General features: G+C 40.4%; 1 protein-coding gene across 3 annotated transcripts in view; it reads right to left on the bottom strand.

Moving 5' to 3' along the window:
* The window catches only part of LOC135212778 (tyrosine-protein kinase BAZ1B-like), a 245752-nt gene that overhangs the window by 79649 nt on the left and 145190 nt on the right, over positions 1–20913 (bottom strand). For all 3 annotated transcript variants that reach the window (XR_010313993.1, XM_064246550.1, XM_064246551.1), the window contains exons 15-19: positions 17181–18155; positions 16802–17067; positions 7664–7783; positions 2963–3110; positions 2693–2822 (exon numbers count right to left, since the gene is read on the bottom strand). Coding sequence is in view for 2 of the 3 variants with exons in the window: in XM_064246550.1 (XP_064102620.1) it covers positions 2693–2822; positions 2963–3110; positions 7664–7783; positions 16802–17067; positions 17181–18155 (1639 nt within the window). In the remaining variant the exon portion in view is untranslated. The remainder of the gene's footprint in view (positions 1–2692; positions 2823–2962; positions 3111–7663; positions 7784–16801; positions 17068–17180; positions 18156–20913) is intronic.

Below are 20913 nucleotides of genomic sequence, written 5' to 3'. Positions count from 1 at the left end.
GAAGCTCCTCAAAAACCTAAGATAAACTGGCAATTGAAATTGGCCTATAGTTAAAGCCATGACAAACGAATGGAAAACTTGCAAACTTAACTTCTAAAAATAGTAATCATCTTAGGAGCAATAAAATCAGCAGTATTTTAAAAACGATGGGAAAGCTCCTTTTTGGGTGTTTCTCCATAACTATCAAAGTCCAGATACAATAATTTGATTTTTCTAGACCTAAAGGCCATTAAACACAAATTATGCTCTGGAAAGTATGATAAGGTAACACCATGGACTCACTACACTGTTTGCTCACAGACTTGAGGCAAAAGTTCTGTTCCTAAATGACTTCACCTCATCGAAGTGTTAGTAAGCGCCATGCTGTTTCAGGTCGATTCTCTTATTCCAGCTCTTGACTAATGAAATCTAGGCTGTTGAGCCAAGCAATATTATCATTATTACTGCTATTACAGGTACTCCTCGTTTGACGACAGGGTTTCGTTCCAGTGACCACTTCATTAAATGAATGTTGTTAAGTGTGTTATTCTCTTTATTTTGACTAATAGCATAATTTTCATGTTATTCTCTTTATTTCGAGTTATAGCATTAATTTTCAGTCATATATTATACACAGAACTAGTTTTCAACATAGCCTACTACTTGGCTAAGTTCTGACAATGCTTTTTACAATTTTATTACTCATATACTTTAACTTCATCATTTTATAATTTCATAGTGTATAATTTTCTTTAAAATAATTGTACTTAATTCAACACATTCAGCCTACATTCCCGAGTTAACCTAATAGTAAGTCAATACAGTACTAAACTTTACTCAGAATCTGCACATTATCATCAGTGACTTTCATATCCTAAATTTGGAATTTCATAATTATAGTAATTAGTTTCTTCGTCATTTATTTTGATTGTAGAGGGTGGTGAGATGAAAAAATAATGAATGAATTTTGGCAATCACAGTGCATTTGAATGTCGCTGTCAAAACGTAAACACCGCCATCTATTGAGGAAAGTGGAACACTTAACTATTCACTAATGGGATAAACATTTTCTAGCTTAGATAACGATTTATGCTTGAACTTCTTACCTCTAGTATCATCTGATCTCATGGGTGACATATCGAATACATATGCAAATACACAGTTGTATAAAAGGAATGATCAAACTGTATCACACAAGTCACTCAAGCAGCCTAAGAGTAAGGAATGTGTGCATGCCAAATGTCTCACTGTTTTGATTAAAAGGTTTGACTTGGTGGAGACTTCAAGTGGAATATTTACAAAAATATATTTATTTTCAGGTTAATATAAAAAAAATATTTGACTTCACAGATTTTCTTTTCATTACTAAGAATAAGAATTATTTTCATAAAGACAAGAGATATGGCATAATTTTTGTGTTGCCTTCAAGTTGTAAACAATATTTGGCGACACCCTGTTGGCCACGCAACGAACTAATAGCAGCTGAATCAAGCTGAACCATGGGAGTTCCCAGACCATAGAATGCCAGTTTTAAGTGGTTCAATTGTATAGCTTTTCTTTACAAAGTATATTAAAGCTATATTTATTGCTTTAGCCACAGATTTCAAGGTTTTCAAAACCTAGGCTAAGCTAAATTTTGGTACTGAATAGCCTTTCTCTTGGTCACCATTTGGCAATATTTTTATTTTCATTTTATGGTTTTCTCTCTCTCTTCATGTTGCCGTTGTAACTAGAGTTAAATGAGGAGTACCTGTATTATCATTCAGAAGATGAAACCTTTTCATACGAAACAAGCCCACAGGGGCCACTGACTTGAAATTCAAGCCTCCAAAGAATATGGTGTTCATTAGGAAGATGAGGTAAAGGCAAATACAGGAGGAAGAGGGCTAGGAAGAAGTAAGATGAGGAAAAGGAAAATACAGAGAAGAGACCCAACTTATAAAAAAAAGTTTGTAAATCTCTTTATATTGTTTGTATGGTGTTTTCACATTGCATGGAACCAGTGGTTATAAAACTTGCTCCAGCAACAATACATTTTGAGAAGTTTATTTTGACAAAATGTCCAAATATGTCTATAAGTACTTATTGAAAATTCTTGAAATTCTGCCATGAAGGCATCAACTATATATAACACAAAGAAAATCTACTTAATCATAACTCGCAAACAGCTGGGAAAATTCTTACATACAGAAAGAAAAAACAAAAGAAGCTCTTCAAAAGAAATATAAATGCTACTTAAGCTGCTGCAAAGGCAAAGAAAGAAACAAACTGCCAAACTGTCCTAGATCATGGACAGAGAATTGTACACTAGGTGTATGAAATCAATCACTGAACGACACCAGATATGTATTTAATAAACAGAAAACTCTTAAGGCATGAATTACAATCAAATTTAAGGTGTAAATATGTGAAATAAAAAATCTATTGGTACTAACAAAAATAAGTGAAACGAGATAATCTAGTAGTACTAACAAGATTGTAGATGCATTTGGAAATACAATACACAGGAAAACTCAAGGACTTGATACAACCACAGACAAGTGGTGTCTGAAGACTGCACTAACATAAAGGATAGGCTATCACAAAGTAGTGGGTTTGAAATAAATCAAATATACATATGTATAGCTAAGTGAATTCCACTAATAAATAATGGTTTAAACAATGCATACTATTCAACTTCAACTCATTCCTAAGCTGAGCTTAACCACATTACCTTGCTGTGCTTCAGGGTTTTCGGAAGGAATCGGTTTACGGATAGGCTTCATGATGCCTTTTAAGAACTTTATCTGTATGTGTCGCTGCGCTTCAATCAAACATTCTCCAAGTTCTTGGACAGAGCCAGCCTAAGAGAGATAGAGAGAAAAATAAAGGTAACACTCATATATACCCAATAACTTATGTAAATTAATACACATGCATATTCATCAATATTCCATTACTAACATTCCATGAAAAAGTCTGACTGAAAAGCACACACACTTACCTCATTTGCTTTCTTCTCCCAAGCTTCGGGATCTGGAACACTACCAAGCCATCCTTCATTTAACTCCTTTTCGATCTGGATTATATCTTCCCTTAGTGTTTCCAACAGTTGAACAGATCCATCTACTAAATCTTCAAGGGGCTGCCACCTTGAAGAGGAAAAAACTGTATGCTTAAATATCAATACCTTATATTCATCAATTTCAAGATCCACTAACAGACTGTTACCAAAATATCCTACTTGAAACATTTCTATATGAGAATGTCTAAACCCTGACAATTCAAGAGTTCAGCATTATATGTAAATAGTGGAAAATAGTTAAAAAGAAAGGAGCAAAAGAAGAAAGGATTAAGACTGAATTCAAGGATCATATCACACCTCAGTCACTAATACCAACGATGTACCTTGTCCAATACCATAATTCTGTAATATTACTGCTTCTACTCAAAAGGTCATCATTATCTTTACTATTGTTATTATTTTAACAGTCAAGTCTCTCATAGCCAGCACCTGGCAAGGAAGCCTGCTGAATTTTCTGGCTGCAAGAAAGACACTGACCCTTTAGATACCAGACACAGATTAAAACTACACATGGCAACACAGAGAGAGAGAGAGAGATGAGAAGAGAGAGAGACGAGAGAGAGAGAGAGAGAGAGAGAGAGAGAGAGAGAGAGAGAGAGAGAGAGAGAGAGAGCAGAGAGAGCTGCAATAATTACAAAAATATGATTTTTATAATAAAATTAAGTTTCATCTATACAGTTGAACCTCTTAAAACCGGCATTCTATGGTCCAGAAACTCCCGTGGTTCAGCTTGATTCTAATCAGCCACCGTTAGTCCGTTCAGTCACTAACAGGGACACACCACAAATTGTTTACAACTTCATGGGAGCAAAATTTATGTCATGTATCCTTTGTTTTTATGAAAATAGTTGTTAGTAATATAAATATGTGAAGTGAAATATTTTTTTTTAAATTAACCTTAGAAGAATTAATATATTTTGTTAAATACTCCACTTGAGAAGGCTTAACCAAGCCAAAACCTATAATTAAAACAATAAGACATTTATCAGGCACAAATTTCTTACTCTGTATGTGCTTGAGACAGTTTTGATAATTTCTTTCATGTAACTGGTTACATTTGGATTGTATTTCAACCATCATTCGATAGTAAATAATTGCCAGAGTTATGTTATAAACAGCGTTATGTAGAATAGGACATATATTTTAAGTATAACTTTATTTGCTATAGATCAAAGATCAGCAAGGAAATATAATGTTAAATTTAAACCAAGTTGTAGCTGAAGCTGAGAAAACTGTTCAAGCTGCTAATGAATATTATTAAAGTGCATTGGCAAACTTATGGCATCAAACACACCCATAGACAAAATTGAGAGAAAATAATTTTAATCAAAACTACTGGGCTTGAGAGAACACATTTTACTGTTGCTTTCATGTTGAAACAGTTGAAAACGGATAACGTAAAGCTCGCATTACGATTAAATCAAGTGAAAATACCGAATGGAGCAACATAATTTTTTTCACACATTAAATATCCCCCCTGCCCCCCAACCTTCTGTTAACAACAAAAAGAATTTAGTTCACAGACTTATTCAAGTCATATTTCGACTTACATGACTAATGAAAAATTACCTTGTCTCGTATATGTCAAGTATCTAGATATTCATTTATGCTAACTAGAAGCAGGAAAATTCGCTCAGAATTGAATTAAATACACCAAAATAACCTTGTATTCAACATCCGCTGATTTCCAAACAAAAACATTGACTGCTATATGTTAGTATTTTATAATACTACAATGATATGAGGATACATACAATATTATTGGATACTACAGTAAAGTAATGAATAACTTCTTAAAAGATTCATAGAAAAGATACATAGTATTCATTATTTTTATTTTATAATTATATGTTGCCATCAGCAGCCTGACAATGCACAATTCTACCGATGTTGGACAGAGTCCGATTCTCGTTTCGTGCCCTTTTTATTTTCTACTATCATAGTCAGAATGCACTGAACCTCCGAGAATTGGCTTATATTTATCAATTATTTTACCGTATATGTATAGAGTATACTGTAGGGTAAGCTACTGTATTTGTATATATATATATATGACTGGTAAAAATGTTCTGTAACAACAGAATTCCATCTACAGGCGGTCCCCGGGTTACGACGTTCCGAGGTTACGACGCTTTTTCTTAAATATTCAATGGAAAAATCCGTCCTGGGTTACGACGCTTGTTCCGAGGTTACGACGCTGACGCTTCCGACGCTCCGAGTTAACGACGCTTTTAAAAAACGCATACTATGATAAAAATCCTTTATAGTTTAGCACAGTATATTAATAAAAATAAGTTTCTGGTTAGATTACAACAAAAATTTTGAGATTATGATGATTTTCGACACTTTTTATGTTGTATTTTTCTATGTTTTTTAGTGACGCCTCATATGCGGAACTAGTTTCCGAGCAAGAATGAATACATACTAGTTTACATATAACAGTCCAAAAGCGCAAATAATGAAAAAATCATTGCTTGTTTCCAGTAATAATAACAAAACGAAGTTTCTGGTTAGATTACAACGCAAATTCCAAGTATCCAAAGAGAGACATTATCCAGTAATTTGATCAGAGAGAGAGAGAGAGAGAGAGAGAGAGAGAGAGAGAGAGAGAGAGAGAGAGAGAGAGAGAGAGAGAGGACGTCTTCCGACGCTCCGAGTTAAGGACCGAGAAGTGTTCGTTCGTTAAACGGCCCTCTGACTCATGCCAGTAAATGTGTTGATACTAATAATATAAGCCTATTTAAAGATACGTTTACTTTAATTAGTCTATATGATACGTAAATAGTAATCAACTGTTCTTGTAGCCCTCAATATTTGGCAAAATCGAAGTATCCAAAGAGAGACATTATCCAGTACGTAATTTGATCAATTTGAGAGAGAGAGAGAGAGAGAGAGAGAGAGAGAGAGAGAAGAGAGAGAGAGAGAGAGAGGAGAGAGAGAGAGAGACGCTTTGGCAACAATGGTCTCGGGGGTTTTTATAGCTTCCTTCTGCTTGATGATCGTGGATATTGTAGAAGGATTTCGACCATACTCGTTTGCCAAATTGACGATACGAACGCCACGTTCATGCTTTGCTATAATTTCATGTTTTGCTTCCATCGAAATCATTTTCTTGGGTTTTTTCTTGTCACCTGCTTTGTCTTTAGCTTTGAGACCCATGGTTAATAATAAAATAGACAAAATAACACGAAAAATAGGCGCAAATACAACGAACTAAACACGTGTTAACATGCAGCACCAACAAACAAACAGACTGAACGCCATTTATCGGTCGCCTACAACTAAACTCATCGCAAATCGTATCTCAAATATTTCGTTGTATATCAAAGCTTGTATTTTCGCAAATTTTCTGTTGTATCTCAAAACATTCGTATATTAGGGCAATCGTATGTCAAGTTTCCAATGTAATTTGATCAGAGAGAGAGAGAGAGAGAGAGAGAGAGAGAGAGAGAGAGAGAGAGAGAGAGAGAGAGAGAGAGACGCTTTGGCAACAATGGTCTCGGGGATTGACGTAACGTTTATTTTCTGAACAGATAGGACAGAGAAGTGTTCGTTTTATTAAACGGCCTCTGACTCATGGCAGGAAATGTTTTGTTGATACTAATATATAAGCCTATTTAAAGATACATTTACTTTAATTAGTCTATATGATACGTAAATAGTAATCAGCTGTTCTTGTAGCCCTCAAGATTTTGCAAAATCACTCCAGGTTGTACATAAAACTTCAAGAATGTAGTGTCACCAGAGGATTACAATAGTTTTTACCTTCAAGAACCAGCATTCTTTTATGAAAATAACCCCAGGTTGTACATAATACTACAAACAACATTTAGTAACCAAAGGATTACAGTAAGGTTTTTATAACTTTTTATTAGTTTAAGACATATTTCCAAGCGTCGTTCCGGCTTATGACGATTTTCGGCTTACGACGCGTCTCAAGAACGGAACCCCCGTCGTAACCCAGGGACTGCCTGTAATAAAAGGAGCCCATAAAAACACCAAAATGTAGAGAGACAAGTACTATATTTCAAGAGACTGCTGTCTCTCTCTTCAGGTATATGAATGAGAAAAGTTTACAGAAAAGGTGGTATTTATACCAAGAGATCCGTCCACAAGTAAGCCAATTTAGGTCACCCCCGCTGATAATCTTCCTTTAATCTTCTTAAGCGTTGGTTGAATGAAAACTTGGTTGACGACATCTGAGATCCACGCCCCTTTTGAGATGTTCATTACCAGCTTCTCTTTTATTAAGGCCGATTCCATCATTTGACTCTTGTACCGGCAGTATGTGAGGCTAAAGCTACAGCTAAGTAATTACTTGGTAAGTTACTTAAATCTAGTTACAACCTTTGACTTATCTGATACGTACCACTAAGACCTGATGATTGCTAAGTTAGTGAAAATTCTTCGGTACAAAAGGATTTTCTGCTAATGTGGTCATTTTCACATTAAGAGCCATCCCAATAATATCTTGACCTATACTTGATAATCATGATATTAACAGATCTCCCAAATTAACAACTGAAATACTAATGAAACACAGGTAAATTGCTATAAAGTTAATACTAATGAAACATAGGTAAATTGCTATAAAGTTAAGTCTAGATTATGAATACTTACTCTTTAACAAAATTTGTTTCCATTTGTTTTCTGGCCTGCGTGATAGCTGCTTTTAATTTAGACTCCCTCAAACCTTTGACAGCTAAAGATTCCAAAAGTGCATCAATTTCCTCCAAAGAGCTGTAATGAAAAAAACCAAATGTATTTTCCATATTTTAATTTTGAGTTAGTACCACATAAATTACATATTACATATTCTAATAAAACGTTTCTAACCCAATACAATAACCCGTGAAATTTTTGTTACTCCTGAAAATAGTTTATCCATAATAAAAACATCAATGGTACACATTTCTCCATCAGGTTTTGTAATAATCTCCTGATTCCAGAGTCTTTAATTCATAAAAAAGAAAAGTGCAGTGACACCAGTGCTACCTGGCCCGAAAATGATATTGTTATGTTTACAATAAAGTTTCATACATACTTACCTGGCAGATATATACATAGCTAAGACTCCGTCGTCCCCGACAGAAATTCAAATTTCGCGCCACTCGCTACAGGTAGGTCAGGTGATCTACCTGCCTGCCCTGGGCGGCAGGACTAGGAACCATCCCCGTTTTCTATCATATTTTCTCTCTTCCACCTGTCTCCTGCGGGGAGGCTGGTGGGCCTTTAATTGTATATATCTGCCAGGTAAGTATGTATGAAACTTTATTGTAACATAACAATATCATTTTCATACAATCAACTTACCTGTCAGATATATACATAGCTGATTGGCACCCTTCGTGGAGTAAGAGACAGCTACTATATGGAATAGACAGGTAAACAACATATGTTGTAGGTATAAATAAAACCAATTGGTTCCTAACCTGATAGGTGGTATTACTTCGTGGGTGTTTGCCCAGTAGTCTGCATCACCTCAAGAAACTTTAGCGAGATATGTGATCTATGGCCAAGAGTTCTTGTGGGTCTGCCGATGGGGTCTTACCCACTTACTCAGCAGAGCCTAAAAGGACTTTGTCAATGGGTGCTGATCCACTTATATGACAATACACCTTATGAAGGAGCACACAACCAATCCCGACCACCTGATCCTAACCATATGTTAGAACTAAGGATTGTTACGAGTTATCCCCGCCCCGAACTCGTCACAACAACCGTAACTCAAAAACCACTACGCACACATACATAATTTTCCAAAAAAAATTTTACTCAACTAATTGGATATGACAAGAATTCTCTTATGAACAACCTAGACGGCCGCCCGTGCGAGCCTGAATCCTCCATTGTTCGAAGAGATTCTCGACCATATCCAAACAGAAGAACAGTATATACCATTTAAGGATTGGTGTCGGCTCCGGTAACCCAGAATCGTATCTGCCGATAACGATAGGAACCTAGAGAAAAGCACTTCTCATACGTCACACGCACGTCTTTCAAGTAATGAGATGCAAATACTGAGTTGCATCTCCAATATGTCGTATCTATAATGTTTTTAAGCGACATATTCTTATAAAACGAGAGAGACGTCGCAACCGCTCTTACTTCATGAGCTTTTACTCTCAGTAGTTGTAATTGTTCGTCAGGACAGACCTTATGAGCGTCCGTAATGACGTTTCTTACAAAGAACGCTAGAGCATTCTTGGACATCAGTCTTGTGGGGCGTGTCTTTTACCGCGCCCAAACCAAAGGCACTTGTCTAAGAAGCCTCCCAACTGACGCTTCCTCTGAAGATAGAACTTCAGAGCTCTAACAGGGCATAGAGACCTCTCTGCTTCTCTGCCTACGAGACTCGACATTCCTTTTTGACTTCGAATGACCTAGGCCATGGATTCGTGGGATTTCTCGTTTTTCGCTAAAAACAGGGTCTTAAACGAGCAAATAGCCGAGTCTCCCTTGAATCCTACTTTATCCTGCAGAGCTTGTAACTCACTAATTCTTTTTGCCGTCGCTAACGATAAAAGGAATAGGCATTTTCTAGTTATGTCTCTAAATGATGCCAGATGCGGAGGCTCGAATCTATCCGAAGACGATATTTTGAGGACTACGTCCAAGTTCCAGTTCGGAGGTACTGGTGGTTCCTTAGACTTTGAAGTCTCAAAAGATCTTATGGATCGTGGAGATCTTTGTTATTTGCCAGATCTAATCCTCTGTTCCTGAAATACAGACCGAGAGCATACTTCTGTATCCCTTTTATTGTGGATACGGCTAGATGAGATTTTACTCTCAGGAATAGCAAGAAATCAGCAATTTCCGCTATAGAGGTAGAGGAGGAGGACAACTTCTTGGCTCTACACCACCTTCTAAAGACCTCCCACTTCGACTGGTATACTTTCGTAGTGGAGGTTCTGCGAGCTCTCGCGATCGCGCTTGCCACTTCGCGAGAAAAGCCTCTCGCTCTGACAAGTCTTTCGATAGTCGAAAGGCAGTCAGAGCGAGAGCGGGGAGGTTTTGATGGTACCTCTTGAAGTGTGGTTGTTTGAGAAGATCCGTCCCGTTCCTTTTCCTGGTAGGGATCTTGGAAAGTCTACGATCCACTCTACCACCTCCGTGAACCATTCCTGGGCCGGCCAAAAGGGGGCTATTAATGTCATCCTCGTCTCTTTTTGACGCCACAAACTTTTTCATTACTAACCCCAGGATTTTGAATGGGGGAAAAGCGTAAACGTCCACTCGAGACCAGTTTAGCAGGAAGGCGTCTACCATAATCGCTCTTGGGTCTTTCCACGACCGAGCAAAACACTGGGAGCCTTTTTGAAATGTATGTTGCGAAGAGATCCACATGAGGAGTTCCCCACAGAGACCAGAGATCGAGACACACTTCCTCGTGCAGAGTCCATTCTGTATGAAGGACCTGGTTCCTCCTGCTGAGCCTGTCCGCCCTCACATTCTTACTCCCTGTACGAACCTTGTCAGCAGGGAGATGTTCCTGTGAGACGTCCAAGTAATAGGTCTCTCGTGAGTTCGTAAAGGAACGAGGAGTGTGTCCCTCCCTGTTTCCGAATGTAGGCAAGTGCGGTGTTGTCGTCCACGTTTACTTGCACTACCTTGTCTCCTCACCAGAGGGTTCTAGGCTCTTCAAGGCCAGGTGGGGTACGGCGAAGAGCTATTGCAGTTTTATGTTTTTTTTGCCCCCAGGACACCTGTTTTGGCTGGTTCCCAGGTGCCTGACACTTCCTCTGAGCCTAATGTCGCTCCCCAACCCGTCTCCGACGCGTCGGAGAACAACACTAGTCTGGGTTCTGTGGTTCTTAGAGAGATCCCTTTGTTCTCTTCCAGAGGTAGCAACCACCACTGTAGGTGTGCCTTTATCTCCACTGGAATTGGGAAAAACGTCCGACAGTTGTCCGGTTTTCCAGCTCCAAGACTTCTTGAGGAAGAATTGAAGTGGACGGATATGAAGTCTTCCTAGAGGGAAGAATTGTTCCAGCGAGGAAAGCGTCCCAGAAGGCTCAAACCATTCCCTCGCTGACGTTTGTTGCTTCTCTAAGAAGAGAGAGATTATCCTCCAACCTTTTGCGGTTCTCTCTTGCGAAGGAAAAACTCCGAAACCCCCGGAATCCAATCCGAATCCCCAGATAGACTAGGTCTTGTCTGGGGTCAGCTGAGACTTCTCGAGGTTCACAAGCAATCCCAACGCCTTGGCTCAAATCCAGAGTTAACTTTAGGTCCCTCCAACAGCACTGTCTCTCCGATCTGGCCCTGATGAGCCAGTCGTCTAGATACATAGAGACATTCACTCCTTTGAGATGAAGAAATCTCGCCACATTCCTCATCAGGCTTGTGAAGACCTAGGAGCTGTGGACAGGCCGAAACACAAGGCTCTGAACTGAAAGATCCTTCCCCCCGTCATGAAACGGAGGTACTTCTTCGACGAAGGGTGATCGGGACGTGAAAGTAGGCGTCCTGGGAGATCTAGAGACACCATCCAATCTCCTTGTCGTAATGACGCTAGGACTGAAGCAGAAGTCTCCCATGGAGAACTTCTCCTTCTGAACAAATTTGTTCAGAGAGCTGACGTCTAGTACTGGTCTCCATCCTCCCGAGGCTTTCGCCACATAGAAAAAGGCGATTGTAAAACCCCGGGGAGTTTTGATCCAGTACTAGTTTCTATTGCACTCTTGTCCCACATTTGTTCCACCATCGATCGAAAGAGTATCCCTCAGCACAGGGTCCTTGTACTTGGCTGATAGTTCCCTTGGTTTATTGACGTTAGGGGCGGAGTATTCAGGAAAGGGATACGATATCCCCTTATGATATTCAATGAAGACGCGTCTGCGTCTATCAGTGTCCAGGCCTCCACGAATCCCAGGAGCTGGCACCTACTGGTGCTTGGAGGAGAAATGTTTCATTTTCCCTTTTTAAAGGGACGAAAGGCGGACCTACCTCTCTTCTCTGGAGCCTTCCTTCTTGCGGGAGGTCTGGAGATCGGACCACCTCGAAAGGGCTGCATAGAAGTGCTAGGTCCTTCTTGTCAGATACTAAAACGCAGGTTTCTTCTTCCTAGCCGACTGCGTCAGAAGATCCTGCGTCGCCTTCTCAGTTAAAGAGTGAGCCACGTCCTTCACTAACTGAGAAGGGAACAAATAGTCAGACAGAGGTGCATACAGTAGAGCTGCCCTCTGAGCATGCGAGACTGCCTTTGTTAAGAAGGGGCGCCATACACCGTCCTTTTTCTTTCAAAAGACCTGCTCCAAATAATGAAGAGACTTCAAAAGATCCATCCTGTACCGCTTTGTCGATGCAAGACAAAAATGCATAACAGGGCTTCAGGTTCGATTCCCTCTGAATCATGAGCTTTCTTGGACATCACCCCAAGGGACCAATCCAAGAAGTTGAAGACTTCCAATACATGGAAGAGTCCCTTGAGGAGATGATCCAGTTCTGAAATACTCCATGTAATTCGGAGCAGAATTGAGACTTGGACGCCTTGAAGCGTCAACTAACGTCGAAAAATCTGCCTCTTTGTTAGAAGGGAGAGCGATACCCATATTCTCGTCTTGTACCATATGCCTCTTTTCCCCAGCTAACCTTGCTGGAGGCATGCAAAATACTGTCCTGACTAAGTCTTTCTTTCGACTTCATCCAGGAGTCTAAGGCGTGTAAAGCCCGCTTCATCGAGATGGTGGGCTTCATCTTCAGAAAAGACGAGGGCTTCTTCGCCTTCGCACTAGAAAAGAGCGAGCGTGGAGAAGGAGGAGCAGCCGGAGTCAACTCGTCTCCGTATTCCTCAAGAAGCAGGGTAGTCAACACCTTATAGTTGGACAAGCCCCTCTCTTCCAAGATCGTCATCATCCGAGTTTTTCCTCCAACTCGGGATATATCTGAGTTTCCGTTCTCCTTTCTGACTTTCCTCTTCTGGAGGAGACAAACTCCTGATAGGAGAGGGGCTAAGGGAATGAAACTCTTTCCTTTTTCTCCCGTTTTTGATAGACTTGGAAGGCGTCACAACTGCGTCTTCTCATGAACTGTAGAAGACGCCTTGTATGACGCGTCCCGCTCTCCGAGCGTCATGTATGACGTCTCTTGTTGACGTCTAGATGACGCTTCGCGTCTGGAAGACGCTCCGCTCTCTAAGGGCGTCTCTTGAAATGACGCTTCACTTCTAAAAGACGTCTTTCGTTTTTTCTTGTCTTACAACCCTCTCGTCCGCCCCCGTTCTAGTTCTCGAACTCGAAGCTCCTGCCAGACGTTTAGCAGTTTCACATCTGTCTGACGCTTCTCTTCGAGCAGGTGAGAGAGGACGAGACTTCTTAATTGGAAGCGTCACGTCCTTCCGACGGGGCGCTAAAACTCCCACAAGAGATGACAGTTGTTCCTGAACCGCCATAATTATCTTTCTTGACGCTTCTCCCACGTCTAGTGCATGACGCCTCTCGTCATCACTCGGGAAGAAGCATGATGGGGTACTTCCTCATAAGCGTCAGGTGACGCTGACGCCACCTTCGCCTTCTTAATAGCAGACGGGGCGTCATCCGAGAATCGCTCTGGGCTCGAATCAATGTCTTGCTTCATATGACGCTTCAGCGGTCTCGATAAGTTCGACTCCTTCCACCCTCGTTTTTAGGTGAGGAGAGGGAGAGGACGAGAAACACTCGCGAAGGACGCTTTTCCTATAGCGCCCTTGAGCTGGCTGCCATGAAGCAGAGCTAGCTGAAGGGACGTCTGACCGTTGGGGATTCCCACGACCTCCTTAAGGCTTTCGACTTTCCTTCTCCTCTGGGCATGGGAGCTTGGAAGAGGTCTAGGCCTGGGAGCGCCGCAGGGACGATCAAACGCCCCCTCCACAACACTGATAGAACTCACTTCACTAAAATGTTCACTATCACTAGCCTTACCTTTCGAGTCAGCCATCTTGGACTTCATGTCTCTAATAGTCGCTTTCAGATTGGCGATTTCCGATGCCGAATCGAAAAAAAACACTCTGAGAATGAGATCTATAGGGAGAATCTACATCAGTAGGGTTAGAATTATCCGTAAAAGGCTCAATAGGCCTTGAACTCACCTTTCAGTCGTCTAACTCTATCCTCTCTAACTTCTTCAAATAAGAAGTCAAAGTCTTTCACTCTTTCTGCATTTCAAACCCACGCCTCGCGCATTCCTTACAAGTGTTAATAGCAGAACACTGAACCCCCCTACATTTACGGCATACAGTGTGAGGATCAACCGAAGCTTTCGGTATCCTCACCCTGCAGCCTACATTCACACACATTCTCACACTCACATTAGAATCAGACATACTGAGAAAAATCCAAAAGAGTTATTCCAAAACAGTCCACAGTAGCGAATGCCAAAACACGATCCAAATAAGTCACCAAAAGCCAGCCGAAAAAAAACGTTGATCAAAGGTTGAAAAAAATGAATCTAAGTCAGGAGGTAATAACAACAATGTTGATACCACCGGCGACAGAGAAAATATGATAGAAAACTTGGGGATGGTCCTAGTCCCTGCCGCCCCAGGGCAGGCAGGTAGATCACCTGACCTACCTGTAGCGAGTGGCGCGAAATTTGAATTTCTGTCGGGGACGACGGAGTCTTAGCTATGTTATATATCTGACAGGTAAGGTTGATTGTATGAAAACATTTATTCACCAAATAGATCATGTTCGGTGCCCACCTGGCTGACAACAGCACATAAAAATGCACATTTTTATATGATTTTCCTAATCAAATCAATTTCAATGATTAGCTATGTGTTTCAGCATTTTCCATTTCTCTTTTGTTACTTATCATATTTAACATTATGCTATTAACTAGTACCTACACATACAGTGCTCCCCCACTTTTGCACGGTAATAGGTTCCAGAACCTGCCGCGGGAATGCAAAAATCCCCTCTAAAAATCCTTATAACTCCCATATACCAAGTACCCAATAATCTAAAATTCTTATAATTGTCTATTATAATATTTCACTGCTTAATATACCTTAAATTATCATACTAAAACAATTTGATATCATTTCAAAGAAAAATTCACCCCAAACTACCATCCCAAAACATCATAAGACATCTAAGATTAGTAACCTATTAAAACTGTTACTGAAATATATATGCTCCCTAAAATGCTTATAACAATGATTTACTAATTCTAAAATATTTATATTAATGTTAACAGCAAAATATCTATAAAAAATTTAATACAAACTAAAAAAATCTTTTATTACAAATTAAATACATCTGTCCTACAGAACATTTGACAACTAATCAAGTTACCCCTGTACTGTATACATAAGCTGTTTTCTCTCAGTACAGAAGTATTCATCCTTTTAAAATTATCACTAATTTGCTATTTTTTGTATAACAACATTGTTTATATTGAGTTTTATGATAATGATTTACAGCCTCCTTATAATGTAGCTATGTATCTACCTAAGCTCACTCCAGGTTAGGCCCCGGACTGAGCATAATAGGTGTACAACTCACTCTCTCTCTCTCTCTGTAAGGGTAATGTAAGATGTATTAGAAATAATACTGTACAGTTTTTAATGATAAAGCATGGTGTTATTATTAATGGGGCTTAGTTTTTCCAGACCTGAGTCTTAAGTAGACTCTTCTCGGGCTGGTGAAAAGCATGGTGTACAATATTCAAAATATTTGCTAATTATTTTCATTTTACTTTCCAGTCTGCTTTCACTGGAAAGTAAAATGCGAATAATTAAGTGAAGAGAGAGAGAGAGAGAGAGAGAGAGAGAGAGAGAGAGAGAGAGAGAGAGAGAGAGAGAGAGAGAGAGAGAGAGAGACCTATTATGCTTAATATGGGGGCCAACCTGGAATGAACTTAATAGATGTATAACTACATTGTAAGTATGCTGTAAATCATTTTTATCATAAAAATCAGTATTTATTCACATACACAATAAACAAAAATAGTAATTAGTGAATAAATGGTGTTGCTCTACATAGAAAAAGCAAACTAGTAATAATTTTATAGATATGGTCAATACAAAAATTCTGCAAATTAGAGAAGTTACCCATGGAAAAGTGAATAATGTGTTCCACAAAAATCCATGACAAAGTGGACCGTGGAAATGGAAACGCGTAACCCCGGGGGAACACTGTAATTCCTCGATGGACGAGTGGGTTACGCACTCGCCTACCGATTTGATAGTCAGAGTTCGCTTTCCCGTCTGCCGACACAGAATCAGAGGAATTTTTCTGGTGATTAGAAATTCATTTCTCAATACAATGTGGTTCGGATCCCATAACAGTATCCAAGATTTAGAGGGTAAAGATTTATCTGATAGTACCCTTTAATGCCCAGAGTTTCAAGAAACTGAGGAGCCTAAACACACTGTATACCTATGGCTGCCTGTACTATGATAGTAATGGGTTTATTGAGCTTCAACGTGTTTTTATCAGCTTCCTCATTCCATAAAGCACACTAGTTGTTATGTGGGTTTCAATGTTGCTAAAATCCTGTTTATGAAAACTTCTGTTTGACATTGTTATAACAGATACAAATCTGGCTGGATGACCTGCCTCAAACTTTAATGCCTACAAGACCTTGAGTCTAGTACATTTCAATATTTATGCTGATTTCATATAACTATAGAAAGAATATTTGATCTGCATTGTGAGAGACTTTCATACTACTAAAACAAAATTTTCTTACACAAATATACTGCAATTGAATTATAAACAAAATAAGTAATTTATATCATTACTATAGCTCTTGAACTGAAAATCTGTAACTTACTTGTAGAAGAACCACATATTTTGCCCAACTGGAGGAAAAGTTTCATCATCATTAATGAGGCGAAGGGCTTTTGGTCTCCCACGTTTCCCTGGACTTCCTTCCCCAGCTATCACAGGAGTTCCATCATCTGGGTTCTTTGACTTGGGAGGTCTCCCTCGAGGGCGCTGAACTTTTTCTTCCCCAGATAGTTTTTCCTTTGGAGGCCTTCCGCGAGGACGTGGTGGAGTATCAACTTTAGGTTTTGGAGGTCTCCCTCGAGGTCGTACCTATGCCACAAAAATTGCTAATAACAACAAATTATGATAAAAGAGCTACAACTTCTGCACAGATGTTCCGCAATATTTCAACATAGGTGAGGAATTACTAAACTTTCACTTACCTTTGAGGGACTTTCAGAAAGTTCTTTCTTGATGAGTGACAATGGTTTGTCTTCTGCCTCAAGTTCTAACTGCCTTTTTACATCTGACAATGGTCTGTCTTCTGCCTCAAGTTCTAACTGCTTTTTGACAGCAGCAAGGGGTTTTTCATCAGAATCTGAGTCACATTCTGGGAGTATCACCGATGCCACTGTCTTTTGACAAGACATTTGCGGAGATAATATAGAACTTACAGGACTAACAGAAATTAAACCAGTGACAGGTTCTGTCTGATCACATTTACTGGATTTTCCAGATGTCTGGTTATCTGAAGAGACAGAACTTGCCATATTGGATCGTGGTGCCGATGGACCATCAGATGGGCTTCCTGAACCATACATAACTTTAGGGACTCTGCAGTCAGACTCTGACATCTGTACTGAAGTCATTACGCTACTATCTATACCAGATTTAGGTTTTACAGGTGTAGTACTGCCTTTTGAAGGAGAACAGAGCACCACAGCAGTGTCATTTTTTCCTGAATTAGAACCAGGCACAACAGAAGTGACACCATTTTCAGATCCAGAGCCATGAACAAGAGGTTTGGAATCAGAGGCTGGTGAAACTGTTATACTGCCTGCAGATACAGGGTTGTCTTGTGAAGGCTGCATTAATGTCCCTCTAACTGATGTAACCACTGCTGCATTACTGCCACTGTGAGTTACAGGGCTTGAATTCACTGCTGCACTATCAACTGCAGGTGAAGACTGAGATATGACTCCCGTACCATTAATATTACTTTGTTTCAAAGGTATACCATTAGTTACTGGAGTACCTGACACAGGGGGTGCTAATGAAGTATCTTTTTCCTTAGATGCAAGATTGGGTATATGTGCTGCAGCCTTAGGGTACTTTTCCAAAGCAGAAGGGGATACCATATCAGAGGATTTTCCTGCCTCTAACTGAGCACCTGCAGAATCTTTCCTTGGACTTGTATTCTGAAAATAGAACAGGGTCCATATGAAACACTTTAAACACAACTATGCTCAAAGGTAGATAAGGGTTATAAAACAAAATTTTTTTTAAGGAAAACTAAAAGAATATCAAAAGAAATCCAGGACAAGTTATTGGATCTATTGGACAAATTACTCTTCAAATTACATATTCATTATCATTACTAAATGCAGTACTTAACACATCAGTAACTAATGAGTCTTGAATCTTACAGGGCTGGCCTGAACTGTTTGTCTTTGATATAAACAACCAATTTTTTAATTTGAAAATACCTAAAATAATGAAATTTCTTACAAACAAAAGGGTTTATTTCCAATATGTGACATAGGTAAGTATTAGCATTAGGGGACTGAGTTATATAGATTACAGTGTTCTCCCCCCTGTATTCGTGGGGGATGCTTATCAGTCCCCCCGGTAAATATCAAGAATCCACGAATAGTTGAAACCCCTATAAAAAAACTTAAAACTGCCTATTTTGTTAGCTAAAACTAAAGAAAAGCCCACTAAAAATGTTTATACCAGTTTTTTTAATAGTTTTATCACAAAAACTGCATTTTATGATAAAATCAATCACTTAAAAAAAAATTGTGGATATTTCTCATGGAATAATACAGCGAAGCTAGGGGCGGAAATTTAACCACCAAATAATAGGACCTGGTGTTCCAGAGAGAAATCTGCGAATCCAGAGTGTGTGAATATACCAAATTTGTAAACTAATTTGTATTTTTCATAACTAACAAACCTTACGGTCTTAACATTAGGATTTACTAGCGCCAAGCTGGAAACCAAAGGTAGAATTAAAATTACACTTGTGAGATCCAGGGACTAATGGCATCTATACCAGGTCACGGGGCATGTATACCCAGAATGCCCACGGCTACCTGTGACCCATCAGTTATTTCCTACCGCCTTTAAGATAAGACGTGTACTGTCTATCTCATTTAAAGCCGGTTTTTCAGTTTGCCCGTTCTTTATCCATTTCATTTTTTATTTTTCATTCCTTTTCTTTCTCCAAGTGTGATCAGTGTGTGGTAGAGTGTATACGTGGTATGATGGAGAATTTTGCCTCAACATCGGGATCGTCTACCGCTTCGGAAGAGGAGACAAAGGAAATGCCCAGGAGTCAGTGGCTTTCCCTTGTTCTAGGTTCCTAACCTCGGTGTCGACGGATCCTCATCCAACGTGTAGTAGGTGCAGGGAAAACGTATGTACGGTTACTAATCCGTGTTCTGTTTGTCGCGGTTGGTCGGTGGAACAGTGGAAGAAGTTCTATGGGAAAAGCCAATACAAAAGAAAGGGGGTGACGCCATCTTTGGATGACCAAACCTTACCGCTTCTTTTGTATCGTAATAAACCAGGCTGCTCCATATGTTTCTCCACCTGCTTTTGAATTGTCTCATACCCCTTCGGTTTCTCCTAGCGGTTTCTGTATCGGAAACGTCAGGAGGGGCCTTGGGTAATTTTATGAATAATTGCACTCTCTTTTGTTCCCAGCAAGTAGAGGGGGAGATCCGCCATCTTTGTTCCAGGCTCCTGCTACGCAAGCGCATAGGTTAGATGGTACGTGGTCAGCGCTAGGCCTACCAGGCGTACCAACCTTGGATGGTCTGCTTGCGCATATATGACGTCACGGTTCCAGCAGGGGCCGGCAGCGCTGAATGTTCCTTCATCCCCCGGGCTTGCAATTTATGGGAATTAATGCCGCTGCTTCTCCATCCCACTCAGTATTTACAGCGATGCAGAACGTGGGAGGTAATTTGGCAGCAAACGTGCGGTTACCAGCAGAAACCTCTCAGTCTCTCCCTACGAGAGCGATGACGTCACAACATACGTCACAACTCTGAGATGGCAGGCGTGATGACGTCACAGACGATTCTCGGCCTTTTTCGCTGCACCCAGACGCTAATACGCCTTCTGATCCGTCAATGCAAACTGTAATGCAGAAGTTACAGGATATAGGGAGGAGAGAATGAATAAGAGAGACAAAAAGAAAAAGTGTGATTCGCCTTCTTCGTCTTCTTCCTCTAGTTCGGCGTCATCGCTAAGTCCGATAACGTCACGGCGAGCGCCAGTCAAGCGTTGGAGGAGGATTCGCGAGTTCCTAGCGGATCCTCGGGCCAAGAGGAGAAGAATCAATTCTTCCTCTCCTTCGGACGAAGACTGTCATTTCCAAGTCAGCAAAGAAAGGGCTCGGGAAAATCAGTGGCTATTAAGCACAAGGTTGCCAGACGAAGCCGTTCGCAAGAGTCCGAACAAGCGAGAGAGGTGACGGCCGGCGAGCTAGCGGCCGAGGCGGAGTTGCCAGTTCGGATCGCAAAAACTGCGATACCTCTGGTAAAATCGACGTTGGCGGCGAAGGTGCAGCAGAGGATGGAATGCAGATCCCAGTTTCGCCCGTAAGGCCGTTCAAAATACGTACGAAGGCCGATAAGGCTCCTATTAAAAGTACAAAAAATAGAGAGTTGGCAACCTCGGCGGATACGTTCGTGGAAGGCAGTGTCCGTCTGGATAGAAGGCCGAGGCCTGGCTCGCCGACGCTCGGAAAAACGATGCCAATGCTAATAAAGACGAACTTACCTCTGTTCTTAAGGGAGCCTTCATCTTGGAGATCTAGACGAGATTCTCGCTCTAGATCCGTGAGCAGAGAAAGAGTGAGACGTTCTCGTTCCCCTGCTGACTATCTGGGATCGAGCCAACAGCGGCCAGCAAAGATCAAAGAGGCGCGGCCGTAGGGGCAGGCGG

This window comes from Macrobrachium nipponense, chromosome 41, assembly GCF_015104395.2.
Source record: "Macrobrachium nipponense isolate FS-2020 chromosome 41, ASM1510439v2, whole genome shotgun sequence".
NCBI lineage: Eukaryota > Metazoa > Arthropoda > Malacostraca > Decapoda > Palaemonidae > Macrobrachium > Macrobrachium nipponense.
The sequence above is the reverse complement of the archived record's forward strand: the minus strand, read 5'-3'. Positions and strand labels throughout refer to the sequence as shown.